Source organism: Chionomys nivalis, chromosome 4, assembly GCF_950005125.1.
Source record: "Chionomys nivalis chromosome 4, mChiNiv1.1, whole genome shotgun sequence".
Taxonomy (NCBI): domain Eukaryota; kingdom Metazoa; phylum Chordata; class Mammalia; order Rodentia; family Cricetidae; genus Chionomys; species Chionomys nivalis.
Genome location: NC_080089.1, coordinates 53,392,954 through 53,407,077, shown reverse-complemented (window position 1 = coordinate 53,407,077; position 14,124 = coordinate 53,392,954). Strand labels below are relative to the sequence as shown.

The 14,124-nt window shown below is 48.5% G+C and overlaps 1 protein-coding gene across 1 annotated transcript; it reads right to left on the bottom strand.

The window, feature by feature from the left end:
• Positions 1-185: 185 nt before the first annotated feature.
• On the bottom strand, positions 186-11,196 carry Sh2d7 (SH2 domain containing 7). Its single transcript, XM_057768370.1, has 6 exons — positions 11,021-11,196; positions 9,668-9,757; positions 5,964-6,129; positions 5,511-5,723; positions 3,161-3,844; positions 186-1,637 (listed from the first exon to the last, which is right to left on the bottom strand). Exons 1-6 carry the CDS (start codon positions 11,194-11,196, stop codon positions 1,587-1,589), a joined length of 1,380 nt encoding a protein of 459 aa, XP_057624353.1. The 3' UTR covers positions 186-1,586.
• Between the last annotated feature and the right edge of the window lie 2,928 nt (positions 11,197-14,124).

Here is a 14,124-nt window from a genome sequence, read left to right as displayed (position 1 = left end):
AGGCTGGGCTGTCCCCCTGCCTCCCCTGCCTGCCCTTTCTCAGTGTGAAGCTGTATAAGCAGTGGGTCCAAAGGGCTCTGCCTCTGTGTCCTGAACACTACCCTGCCCATCCTTCCCAACGACATGGTGTCACTGGGGTGTGCTGACCTCAGGTTTGTGAATGCCTAGGAATAAAACACTTTTGTGTCCTGCACTTTCTGCGTCTGTCAGCATTAGGAATGCTCGGCGCTCAATTCCAGGCAGTCCATGGAGTTAGCCTGGGTGAAGCATCGCCCTCCGTTTCAGGATGTTGGGTGAGGACTGTTTCCATTTTCCTAGTAGTAGTTATATCTGCTCACCACTGTCCCAGGCTAGCCCACTGCTCTTAAACCTTTCACTCCCCCACCCCCAACAGATAGGCACTGCTAGAGCCCAGAGAGAAAAGAGTATTAGGCAAGTGTCTGCCAGGAAATGGCTTTCCTCACAAATGTACACTAGCCAGTCATGCCCAGGGCCTGGATGGAGGCAGGGGGAGAGGGGGCTGTGGTCTTGGTTCCTGCCTCCTGCGAGTGGAGGCAGGGTAGAGAGAAAGCAGGCCAGTTTCTCACCCTGTGGAAGTGGGGACGCGTGGACAAGGGGGAGTGGAACTAAACAGAGAAAGATCCCTGGAAGAACCTGCTTGGCTGAGGGAACAGTGGAGCAAGAGGCCTGAGTGGCCTATGCCAAGCTAGGGACTGGGCAAAGCCCCAGGTGCTCTCTGGAGGTAAAACCACCAGGCGAATGGTGGGTTTCATGGAGGAATCTGGGTTGATCCAAAGGGCAGGCCTGGCTGGAGGCAGCAGAAGGCAGGCAGGGGTGACCTGCTCCCATAGGCATGGCATCAAGTGTCCCCTGGCTGGCTCCAGATGTTGCCCAGCAGTGCATCCCAAGCTTAAACCTGTCTTACTGAGGGGTTTCTGTCCAGGCCCTCACTGGCCGTGTCTTCAGATTAGTTGCTGGGTCTCGGTTTCTTTATCTGCAGCACAAACTAGGAGCGTGCAGAGCGAAGCTGGGATAAAGATGGAAAAGTGGGGCAGGAAAATTGGGCAGTTCCCAGCCCGCTGTCACGTCAGCATCATGACTTTTGAGGCTGGACCCAGCTTCTTGCTCTAATCCTCCTGGGACGGGTGCAGAGAATGTGGCTCCTGGCCTTCTCCCAACACCTGGCAAGACCACGAGGAAGGGAACTGGTTTTGTCCTCAGAAGTAATAGCATGATGTCATTTAGCGAGGTGGGAGAATGTCTGTCGATAAGGGGCCCGCCACATCCTTGTGAAGTATCTGAGGTATGAGGCCGACTCTGCCATTCATCAGCCCAGGCCTCTGCATATTCACCCAGTCCTTCCTTTAGTAAGTCCCCACTCTTGTGTCCTTCGTTGTGTGGATGGACAGCGTTGAGGACATATCCAGGAGTTACAGGCTCTGGCAAGGTCTCGCCCATGCCTTCCCAGGTAGGTACCTAGGCTGCATCCCAGAGCCTGCTTCCACAGTGGCTAGTTGTGGCACATCTTCAGGTGAGCTGAGGGTATCCAGGTGTAGCCAGGAAACCCCCTGGATGCCAGGCCTCTCTCAGAATTTGTGCTTCTTGTCCGTGAAGAAGAGTCTCCGGAACTTGTCAGGCTGGAAGGAAGGGAGAGACGTTGGAACATGGGCTCCCCAACAGAAATAGGAAGACCCAGGCTCAGAAGCTCTTAGCTGGGGTCTGGGATGAGGGTCCAAGCTGGAAAAATGATGCCAGACTACAATGCTGGTATGGCTCCCACAAGCCTCTCTGGGGCCTCCAATCCCACTCTCAGCCTTCAGATTTAAGACCGATTTGCCTTTGTCTGGTGGAAAGGGAGGAATGTAGAAAGGGGGGGGGTACTGCAGAGTATCGGCTTCCCTCCCGGGTGTGTCCTGGGCTCCCTGCCCACTCCTACCCATCTGGGGCCTTGCTGGGACAGGATGGAGGAGGAGAGGGGTTATAACGACTCCCAGGGTTAGAGGAGGACATGGGGACATCCAGGGGAAGTGTAAACCTGGCTTCTGAGGTCCTTAAAGGACTGTCCACTGCCTGGGTCTGAGAGGGTCAACACCTCAGAAAATGGTGGGAACAGAGCTAGAGCTGGAAGACAGCCCTGGCCTGAGGGATGATCTGGTTCCCCAGAAGCTTTTTGTGTTAAAGCTTGGGATGTCCCTGTTCAGGCTAGGAAAGGGAAGTTCCAGCTTTCCCCAGACCTGAGGCTGTGCCCACAGGAGTGAGCTTTCTACTTCTCTACTCTTCACGAGTAGAGGCAGCTGAGGGATTGGAAGGGGGTTGGTGGGCTCATCTGCCTCCCTGGGGACGCAGGAGCAGCCACTTCCCTCTGGTGTTCTTACACCCCCATCCATGTTCTCTTCCTGTCTATCATGAATCCTCAGAAATAATCACCCAATTCACCAAGAGCCACCCCTGACAGTGTCTTGTCAAGAGAGAATGTAGGACACTGCTCCTTGGGCAGCTGCCCTGGGCATAACCAGTTGGTCAGCCCATTTTACAGACAAGGAAGAGAAAGCCTGGGTAGGGTTGCCAAGTGAAAATACAGGTTTCCCAGTTAAATCTGAGTTCTAGATAAATAAGAAACCATTATGATTTTTTTGAGACGTATCAAAACTACTGATTTATGTACAATTCAAATTTAATAGATGCCTTGTAATTTTTTTCTTGGTGAATTTGGCAACCTTAGTCTTCAGGGAAATTGTCATGGCAAAGCCACAGGCTAGAGAGCTGCTTATTCATTACTGGGGCCACGGATCTTCTTTCTGCCTCCAGGTGGATCTGACAGCCCTGCAGTGGGCTCTGAGAAACACAGGGAGTGTTCTGCCATAGAGGAAGCTCTTAGGTGGGCTAGAAGCCCCCATTCACCCCACATCCTTATTATCACCAGGTGGAAAAGTCCTGGAACTTGTGAGCATCGGCAGTAACCCGTTCATGCATGAGGAGCACACTCAGGTTCTCTCTATGTAGTCCTGGCTGTCCCCGAGTTCACTACGGAAGCCAGGCTGGCCTCAAACTCACAAAACCCCTCCTGCTTCTGCTACTCTAGTGCTGAGATGAAAGACGTGTGCTGCCATGTCTGGCTCATTGGGTATTTTGTAAGGACCTGGCCACCCAGGGAACTCACCTTGGTCACCCGTCCAGTGTCCTTGTTCTTGGAGGCTGGGATTTGCTCATAGTTGTTCCCTGGCTCTGGGACCCGAGAAGTCCCTGAGATCTCAAAGCCACAGTCCATGGGCCCTAGTAGCTGGCTGTATGTGGAGCTGAATTCAGGGTATGGGAGCTTGGCAGTGCCATGCCAGAAGGTTGGAATCTGCTCATAAGTAGTGTTTCCTTGGCCTGGTCTGTCCTTACCCTCCTGTCGTAGGCCTGTAGTCCCAACAAGCTGGTAGGTATCTGTAGAACTGGCCTCAGAGGAGGATTGAGCCTCGTGGCTCAGCTTTAGAAACCCCTGTCTCCAAGTAGCAGCCCGTGATCCTGGGACCTCAGAATTGGGGCGCAGGGAAAATCCTAAGGAAGCATAAGACATGGTAGCACTCTGGTCTGTCTTCACCCCACGTGGGGCAGGCTCTGGGTTATTGGGATTGTTCTGGTCTTCATCTGAGAGTTTCCTTGAGGGCTTCCTGCCTGGGGAACAAGCCAGGCTGCCAGCTGGAGCTAGCCTGTGCCTGCTAGATACCTCTATGCCCAAGCCTTGCTGTGCCCGGTTTGTCTTCTTCAGGTCCGCATATATGATGTCGCTGGGGCCTGCAGAAGGCTCATCCAGAAGAGAGGGACTCCTTTGGGGAATAGGTGGCCCTCTAGTGGGTGCCTGGGAGAAAGGGACAGAGAATGTCTTAAAAAGCACTCCATAGGTACTGTGACCTCACACCCCCTGAGCTGTTTTTATAAGTCTCCCCTCCCCTCTTTTCTCCAGTTTGCCTATCATAGGCAAGGGTTGGCTCACAACCTTTATGTTTCCTGGTTCTATGATTCTAAGTACAGTCTTTGCCTTGGCATCCAAGGTAACTAGCTCAACAGCCAACCCAAAGTCATCCTGCCTGGTCCTCCTGCCTCTAGCATGGTCCATTTGTGCAGGGCCCCGTAAGCCCACCCACTCAATGTTGTATGCCCTTTCAGAGCAGCTGTATCACAAGCCCATCGCTTGTGGATCCGTTCAACAAATATTTACTGAGTACCAGCTACGTGACAGGCAGTCTTAAGTCCTGAGGCCAGCATGAGTTTACATGCTAATCTGGAAACAAGCACCATGGGGCTGTGCTAGGAATGTACAAGGATTTGATGTAGTATATGACATATGAATGTGACATAGGTAATGCCATGTTAGCTCATGATCAGTGCTGTGGAGAGCAAGCCAGGTAACAGAGTAGAGAAAATAATAGGTGGGAAAAATGACATGTCCTACAGGTCAGGTGGGAAAAGCAACATGTTCTATAAGTCAAGTGACCTTTTGAGGAGACATGCAGCGCAGTATGAGTACAAGTAATGTCACTCTCTGGTGAGAAGAGACCCAGGCAGAGTATACAGAAAGTTCAATGGCTAATGGGTTTAAGAAAGATCTAGAAAGCAAATGGGGCCATGGTAAGGAAGGGAAGGAGGTTCCAGTTACTGGAGAGGCTCTTGTAGACTCTGATGATTTTAGGTTTTATTCCGAGCATAAGAAGTCCTTGGCATGGATGTATTGGCACACACCTTTTATCCCAGCACTTGGGAAGGAAGCAGAGGCAGGCAGATCTCTGGGAGTTCGAGGTCAACCTGGTCTACAGAGTGAGTTCCAGGACAGCCAGGGCTACACAGAGAAGCCCTGTCTCAAGAAAAAAAAAATCCCAACAAAAAAACAAATAAACCAAACAAAACAGCAGCGGCAAAGGCAAATCCTTGGTGTACTGTGGTCTATGCATTAAGAGGGCTGGAGAGATGGCTCAGAGGTTAAGAGCACTGGCTGCTCTTCCAGAGGTCCTAAGTTCAATTCCCAGCAACCACATGGTGACTCACAACCATCTGTACTGACATTTGGCGCCCTCCTCTGGTTGTGCGGGCATACATTGAGACAGAGTGTTGTATACATAATAAATAAATAAATAAATAAATAAATAAATCTTAAAAAAAAAAAGAACATTCTCTGAGCTTATCCTAGCATACAGACGCCTCACTTCAGTTTGCTGAGTGATTTTCAGGTATCTCGTGATCATTCTCATTGAGATCTCCCAAGAATGTAAGGAATGGGAAATAGAGGACCTGACTCGCACAAAGCCTCATGGTAAGAAAATAGAAAAGTCTAGCCTAAGTTTGAAATCCATCCATCTGACCAGGGCAGGATCACTGGGAACTAAGACCAGTTTGTGGTTCTTACACCGGGGGCCTGATGCTCACCCTCTATAGCTGAAGATACTGCTCTGGTGATTTCTAAGGACCTGACTGGTATGACCACATCCGGGCTAGCAGCCATCAGTCTGTGCGGCACAGATCCTCCTCACCTCTGCACTTTCCTCTTTGGAGACTGTCCAGGGATTCACATCCAGGCCTTTCTTGGTGTGCAGGAAGGAGACCTGAGGCTTTGCAGGAAGGCGGGGGCTGGTGGCCTTCTCAGGAACCACGATGGGAAATCCCATGGCAGCTGGGTTTTCCAGGCCTAGACTAGTCTGCTGGAGGCCCGTGTTGACAGCATCATAGAGGTCATTTTCCTCTAACTGGAGGCAGTGAGGATATAACAGGCTTATGGTCACACACTGGCAGCTTCCAAGTGCTTGCAGGTATGGCAGGGGAAGGATGGAAACATCCCACTAGGTTCCTGACCTTGGAAAAGGTACTCTTTTGAATGAGGGCCCATGACTCCTTTGAGTTCCCTTCATAGGATATACCTGTGTGATTGTCACCCCAAGCCTGGACACCCCATCCTACCTCCCTCGCCCGGGGCGAAAAGTGCCTACCCGTGGACAAGCAGTAGCAAGGGTCTCTCCAAAGGGCTCAAGCTGCACCTCCTGGTAATGACGGAGGAGTTCTTCCAGGGTTCTGTGGCTGAGGGTGTCTCCGGAGACAAGATAACGTCGATTTTGGAGCTGGTTGATGACGAAGTGGCGGCAGCGATCACTGCCCCTGTGACACAGTTACATGTGGACTGGGTTGGGCTGCTGCCTGCCAGTGGGCCAGCTCTGCACCTGAGTGTTTCTGTTCTGTTCAGACTCAGCTGACCAAGGGCTGTCCTTCCCATGGGCGTCTATGATGTTCCTCGGGAAACTGGGGTCAGGGTGGGAGGCTTCAGATGTCTGGGGCCCTGGGAAGAACCTGAGCTTGTTCTTGGGGAAGGCAGGACTGGGATTAGAGTGATTGAGACACTCATTGAGCCCCAAACAAGGGTACCTCAAATCTTGCTCATCAGATTTACTAATGCAATCTCTTTGTTGTTGCTGTTGTTTGTGTGTGTGTGTGTGTGTGTGGGGGGGAGTCCTGGGGATCAAACCTAGGGCCTCACCCGTGCTGAGCAAGTGCTGAAATACTGAACCATGCCTCCAGCCCTATTTACCTAGTTATCTTAACTTTAAATCTTTTAATTATTTACTCATTTATTTTTGAGAGAAGATCTCATTTTATAGCCCACGCTGGCCTACAGCTATATAGTCCAGGCTGGCCTCAAACACATGTCCATCTTCCTGTCCCAGCTTCTTGAGTGCTGGGACAATAGGTATGAGCTACCATATTTGGCTAATCCAGTATTTTAGAAGCTCAAAATTAATGAAAAAGCAAAAACAATAAACAACCTATCAACACAAAAATGAGAAAGAAAATATCAAAGTCTCCAGTAAAGACAAGCTCCAACCATGCACCATTTCATTCTGCCCCACCCATCCCATCTTCTGGAACAACCGAACCCTGCCTCCTATAAAATCCCGAGTTCTTCATTTTCCTTTTTTTTTTTTTTTAAATGGAAAAATGATTTAAACACAGAGCACACATCATGGGTGTGCAACATGATGAATTTCTACACATGAGAATGTCCGTGTAACCACAGGTAGATTAGGATATAAAGCCTTGCCTCGTCTCTCCTTGCCAGTGCTCCACAGCTGGCCCCTTCCTGACCCTATTGCTACAGGTTCCTTTTTTCCCTTATGGAATTTCAAATAAAAGAAAATTATGCAAAAGTCCTCATTTGTATCTCACTTCCTTAACGCAAGGTATTTTTCGGATTCACTGAGGTCCAAGTAGATTTAGCTTCTTCCCTTCAAAAGTTATGTGTAGTGTCTCATCTGATAGAAAACCTGTAATCTGGGGCTGGAGAGATGGCTCAGAGGATAAGAGCACTGGCTGCTCTTCCAGAGGTCCTGAGTTCAATTCCCAGCAACCACATGTTGGATCACAACCATATGCAATGAGATCTGTCACCCTCTTCTGGTGTGCAGGCATACATGAAGGCAGAATGTTGTATACATAATAAATAAATAAATCTTTTTTTAAAAAAAAGAAAACCTGTAATCTGTTGGGTATTTAGGCAATGTTTCTTTATTGAGGTTTTATAAATATAGCTATTATGTTTATCTTTTTATGAATGCATGTGCTGATTTCTTCTGAGAATATGCCAAAGAGTAACAGGAGCAAGATGGATCAAAAGACATATATGTATGTATGTATAAACACACACACACATATATATATAAAACAAGGAAATCAAATTTATCAGTCTTTTTTTTTTTTTTTTTTTTTTTTTTTTTCCGAGACAGGGTTTCTCTGTGGCTTTGGAGCCTGTCCTGGAACTAGCTCTGTAGACCAGGCTGGTCTCGAACTCACAGAGATCCGCCTGCCTCTGCCTCCCGAGGCTGGGATTAAAGGCGTGCGCCACCATCACCCGGCTAAATTTATCAGTCTTTTGAGAATTTTTTGGGGGGTTCCTCCTTTATTCTGGGAAGGCTTCCTCTTTAAACCAAGCATGCTTCAGGAAGGGGGCACATGTGGTGGTGAGGGAGGAAAGAGATGCACCGTCTACCCATCCAGGTCAGCTGACTCCATCCTGGCCACCAGTGGGGTGACAGAAGTCACTGCCAGATTGCCCTCATATCCAAATCTATCAGTGTTTTATAGTGAGTACTTTTCGTGTCTAAGAAGTTTTTGTTTATCCCATTTTCACAGGCAGCTGGTTTGCTCATTGAAATGTTTTCTTATTTCCCTTAAGAAAGGTTACTGTTTCTGTACATTCCCCTCTCCCCACAACTTGGATATCCACATGCCTTGTGCCAATTCTAGGAAACCAGGAATGACAGTGACACTCCTGATGTGAATCAGTGAGTCAGCATGCTGGTTCATCTCTGGACTCTTCTGTCCCTTGTGATATTTATATTTCTCAGAGCACCTCTTTTCGCTGTCTTTTACAAGGTGGCATTCTGCCTAAGGTCTCATGAGAGAGAGAGAAGCTCAAAGAAACACAGAATAAAGGGAAAACAAAAATGAAAAGAGATTTGAAAAATGCTTACTTATTATATTTCAAAGTGCCCAAAATAGTGTCTGGGGAAAAATGAGTATTGATCAATGATTAATATTTGCTTAGCCCAGCCAGGTGGTGGTGGCACACACCTTTAATCCCAACACTCAGGAGGCAGAGGTAGAGGCAGGTGGATCTCTGTGTGTTTGAGGCCAGCCTGGTCTACAAAGGTAGTTCCAGGACAGGTTCCAAAGCTATGGAGAAATCCAGTCTCGAAAAGCCAAAAAGAAAAAAGAAAAAAAAATTTACTTGGCCCTTCCATGGTTTGTGCACTTGGTGCCAGACATTTTCAAATGCACCGTCTTACTGAGCACATCCAGCAGTTCTGTAATAGGGAACTAGAATAGTCCTGTTTTACATATGAGCTGGCAGAGGCACAGAGAGGCAAAGAAGCTTCCTCTGGGTTAGGATCTGAACAAGAAGAGTCTGTGCACATCATTTGAATCAGAATCTGAAGATGTGGAAGTTTGCCGCACTCCTGGCCTCCCTCCAGGTCTCCAGAGGGAGCCTTTTCCCAACTCAGCCTATGTTCAGGCCAGGGTTCACATCACCTCTGGCTTTAGCAGGCCCATGTCTCCTCTTCTTTGGTCTCATAGCCAAGGTCTTCATATTCAGTGATGGTATGGGTCCCCCATAGCCTTCGCACCTCTAGACTATCTCCGGTTCTCCCTCCTTATGCTGTTATGAGGAAACTGGTGAAGTGGCGGTCTCCCTGGATCCCTTCTTTGTGTCAGAATTCTCATCCAAGGCTGTCCCCAGATATCCTGATTCCTGGTGCACCCAGGGACCTAGGGCTCCCAAAACCTTGCACTTCTATTTATGCCAGTCCATCGGCTAGAAGGCTTTCTTATACTCAACCATGCCCTCTTCCCACTAGCAAATAGCTCTTTCTCCTTTACCGAGCTCAGAATCCATCTGTTCCCACCAGGAAGATGTTTTATCTGGCTTCGCTCATCCCTTTGAAGGCTGCAGCGCCATCCTTGGCATATGGTCAGTGCTGCTGCCCTGAAAGGGTTGGCCAAGCCTGGGATAAATGAATCATGGGGTCGGGGCCCAGGGAAAACCAGACAGTGGGCTTCTGGGCCTCAGCGTTTATCAGCAGCCTCTGGGTTATGGAGTCTTGAGGCTGCCTGGCCCTTCAATGAGGGCTTCCCACGTACTTACCTGTAAGACAAGATGTAGCCAACGGCCCGGTCACTGAGGCGGACGAGGAAGGAACCGAGAGCTTTGTCCCTGAGTAGCTGCTCTGTCTGCCTGGACAGAGGACATGCTATTAATTGGGGTCTGTACCCCCACAATAACCAAGTAGCCTGAATTAGACCTGCCTCAGAATCCTTGCAAGCCATGGTCTTGGGCGCAAGATTGAGGCAGCCTTTCAGCCCTTGATAAAGAACCTTTGTAGACCTTTGGCTCTCAGGCCTCTCAAGGTGCAATCGGTGTTTGGTCCTGGCTCACGTGAACAAACTAAAGACTCAGCTTGGAGTTGGATGTGAGTCCCAAGGCACCTTCCACTCCCCACTGCAGCCTTGTCATCAGGTGCATTAGACACTGTCTGCAGCTACCTGCTCTCCACCTGGATAACTCTATAGTAAGAATGAGGCCACCCAGCTGGAGACATTGCATTGGCAGCAATCCCTGTCTGGGGACTAGGTGTGTGGTTGTGCAGGATGCACACTACAGGAGAGCTTCTGCAGCAGAGAGCTGCTGCTGCCTCTCAAGCTTGGTTATGAGAGAAGTTTACAGGAGCTCATTTCCCACCCTCTTCATGCCCTACACAATGCCAAGTGTTTTGGAGGCATGGCAGAAAATTCTAGCTTTTTTGTTTTTTGTGTTGGCTTGGCAGAACACAGATCATCTATTTCCTTTAGCCAGTTACTCACCAAGTTAGAACTACCTTCATAATTTGTAGGGATCAGCGTCAAGTGAATATGTAAGGTCCATTATTTCCAAATGAAGAGTGTCACGACAGTGACAGCAGAGTATTAAAGCAGGTGTAGGCCCCCCCTGAGCACACAGCCTCAAGTGATCCAAAAAGCTGTCTCTGGTGCTGTGTTAGGCACCAGGCCAGGACCTGGTGGGCTTTGTTTCTCGTTCCTTTCTCCATCAAGTATTGGGAAGCGTGGCAATCCAGATCAACCATATTGTCAAATCCCACATTCTATCTCCTAGGCCAGGATAACCATGTGTCTAGTTTTCCTGGCCAGTTTTCTAGCTTAGTTACAATAGGATCCCAATGCTGGTGCATGGCCACAGTCTTTTAACTTTTGCCAAGATTCTCAGAATTCATCCAAACATGCCCAGCCCCTACACAGTCCTTCTTATAGCTGCAAGGACCCCACTAGGGAAATGCTCTTCAGACCTGCCTTCAGAAGCTTCCTCAATCTGTCCCATCCACCCCGAGGGTTTTGCCTAGTGAGGGAAAGGTCAGGAACCCAGAGTTCCAGAATCCTTAGGTGATATTCTCAGCCCTGAGGAACTGTGGGGCCGTGCTGGCCACGTTGTCAGGGGCAGCCTTACTTGCGGGTGATGAATCCATGAAACCAGGTGGGCAGAGCTCCGTTCTGCAGGATAGAGGGGGCCTGAGTCTCCATGAACCACTTCAGAGCCAACTCCTGGATTTCAGCCAAGGCCTGCCCATCCCCTTCCTCCCCTAGTGCCTTGGGTAGATGCAGCTGCTCTGGGCCGCCCTCCATCCTGATAAGTACTGACGGGAAGTGAGTCCTGATGGCTGTCGTCCCTTATATCTGGGTGTGATGCAGCTCATTTGCCTGACCCACACCCTTCCCAGTGCCTGGAGCACACAGGAGTCCTGTTGCCTCTGGATTGGCAGCAGGTTCTCCTCTGTGAAGCTTTGGCTGACTAGAATCACGAGCAGGAGGCCACCATTGCAGCCTGGTGAGGGTCAAGCAAACTTTCCATGATCTGAGTCAGCAGATGAATGGCTGACTTTGGCCTATTTTCTCCCAATCTTCCGTCTGTTCCTCAGCTGAGGAGCAGACCCTGGCTGCAGTCACAACTTTGGCCCTGTTAGCAAAGCCCTGGATTTAAATTCATTGTATCCTGCCCTCACAGAGGCTTTTTGCGTTCTGGTAGGGAAGTTCCATACTGATGATTTTTCCATCCTCTGCAGGTTGTATCAAGTACCTACTGTTCACCGTATAAATCTGAAATCAGGCGACCGCAGCTGAGAAAACATTTTTTGTTATTGTTGTTGTGTGTGTGCATGTGCAGGAATGTAGCCATGTATATGTTTGTGGAAGTTAGAGGGTGGTATTGGACGCCTTCCTCTGTCACTCTGCATTCTCACTGGACCCGGAGTTGCTGCTTGGAGTAGACTGTCTGGCCAGCAAGTCCCTAGGATCCACCTTTTTCTGCCTCTGTGTTCAGCCTTTATGCGGGTGCCAGGGATCCAAAATCAGGTCTTCATGTTTGTGAAGCAAGCGCTTTGCCTACTGAGTCATTCTCCTCCGTCATGGAGAGGCACTTGTTACTAACGGAGGTAGATGGGCAATAAATGTTTGTGCATGCGTGTGGACACTGTGCCGGATGTATCCAGCCTGCAGGAGGCAGGGAGAGGAAGGCAGAACACGTGGGCTGCATGCCATGGGTTGCAGTCAGTCTTACCCAAGAGTAACAGTGAGTGCGTGAAGGAGGAAGGCAAGCACCTGGGGGGAGAGAGGCTGTTGTCAACCACGGGGAAAGTGAGGGCCCAGACAGGGCGTCTGGGATCAGTTTAGGGCCGTAGAACACTTTGTTCACATGAATATTCCCAATCTCCAGGGTCATTCCACAGCAGAAACTGAGACTGGAGAACACTGAATCAGCAGAAGCATCCAGCCTCCCCAGAACACAGGTTAGACTCTCCCTCCCATCACACAGTGGCATGGGGGACCAGAGGGTTGCTGAGCCGTTGGAGATGTCTCAGTTTGCTCATACACTGGACATAAAGGGTTACTGTTTAGATTCTGAGGTCATTATGATGAGTAGGAATAAATGGTAACGAATAAGAGATCATTTACATAAATTCAAAGCAGACCAGAGCTAATCAATGATGCTCAAAATTAAGAGCAGAGGTTACAGTGGGGGAGGGGAGAGAGTCTAATGACTGCCAGGAAGGGACCAGGAGTGCTGGTATGTTTCCACTTTCTGATCTGGGTGATGTGCTCACTATGAAAATTCATGGGGCATAGTTTATGCTCTTTGCTAAGTATGTGTTCTACTTCGATAGAAACCACTTACTGAAAAAGGAGAAGATGTCATAGCCACATTTCCATGCTTCAGATTGACTTGATGTCTGTGTGGCACTTAATCAAATGTTATAACTTGTCTAACCTCAGTGTCTTCATCTTTGAAATGAGGGTAAAATGACATGTGTATTTGCTCATTTTCTATTGCTACAGTGAAACACCCGAGGCTGGGTCCCTCTGAAAGAAAAGAGATTTATTTAAGACATAGTTTTCGAGGCTAGAAGGCCAAGATTGGATAGTTCCATCTATTTTGGTTTCTGGCTATATCATAGGGTGGTGGATGCCATCATGGGGACATAATTGAAAAAGAGCAATCACATGGCCAGAAAGGACCAGTTAGAGCTTTTAGAGTTACTCACTCTGTTTAGAACTCTCTAGAGTTCTATGAAGATGGAATTAATTAATCCCTTCCCAGGGCAATGTTCCCCAAGGACCTGTCTTTTCCTAAGCCTCCTTCAGGGTTCCACCACCTTCCAACATAGAAACTCTGAGGTTCAAGCTTCTAACACATAACTCCTTAGGGGATTATGTCATATTCAAACCATAGCAACTTGTTATTTGGAAATTCTTTTTTTTTTTTTTATTTTTTTTTGGTTTTTGAGACAGGGTTTCTCTGTGGTTTTGGAGCCTGTCCTGGAACTAGCTCTTGTAGACCAGGCTGGTCTCGAACTCACAGAGATCCGCCTGCCTCTGCCTCCCAAGTGCTGGGATTAAAGGCGTGCGCCACCACCGCCCGGCGTTATTTGGAAATTCAACTGAGTTAAACTCCTTTGAATAGACTTTGAAGTAAATAAGCAATTAGGATTAGCCATTTTTTATGAGAATGCTGCCAATGATGGTGATGATGTAAAGACTCTTAAATATGGAATAGTCTGTCCCATTGGGTAGACTATTATGTTTTTAATAATTTATTTTATGTGCATTGGTGTTTTGCCTTCATGTATATCTGTGTGAGGTTGTCAGATCTTGGAGTTACAGACAGTTGTGAGCTACCATGTGGATGCTGGGAATTGAGCCTGGGTCCTCTGGAAGAGTAGTCAATGCTCTTAACTACTGAGCCATTTCTCCAGTCCTAGACTACTATTATTAATACAACTTTGTTATAAGTAATCTCAGTCTAAAATAAAATAAAATGTTTTAATCTCAGCACTAGGCAGACAGAGAAGCAGGAGAATTGCAAATTTGAGGCCTGTCTAGGCTCTATAGCAAGACACCAGTTTGAGACCAGCCTGAGTCATATAGTCAAGTATTGTCTCAAAGCAAAACAAGGGGCTGGAAAGATGGTTCAGAGGTTAGAGTCAGACTAGCCCTTGCTGGGGGACCTAGATTTCGTGTCTAGCACCTGTATCAAACAGCTTGCAACTGCCTGTAACT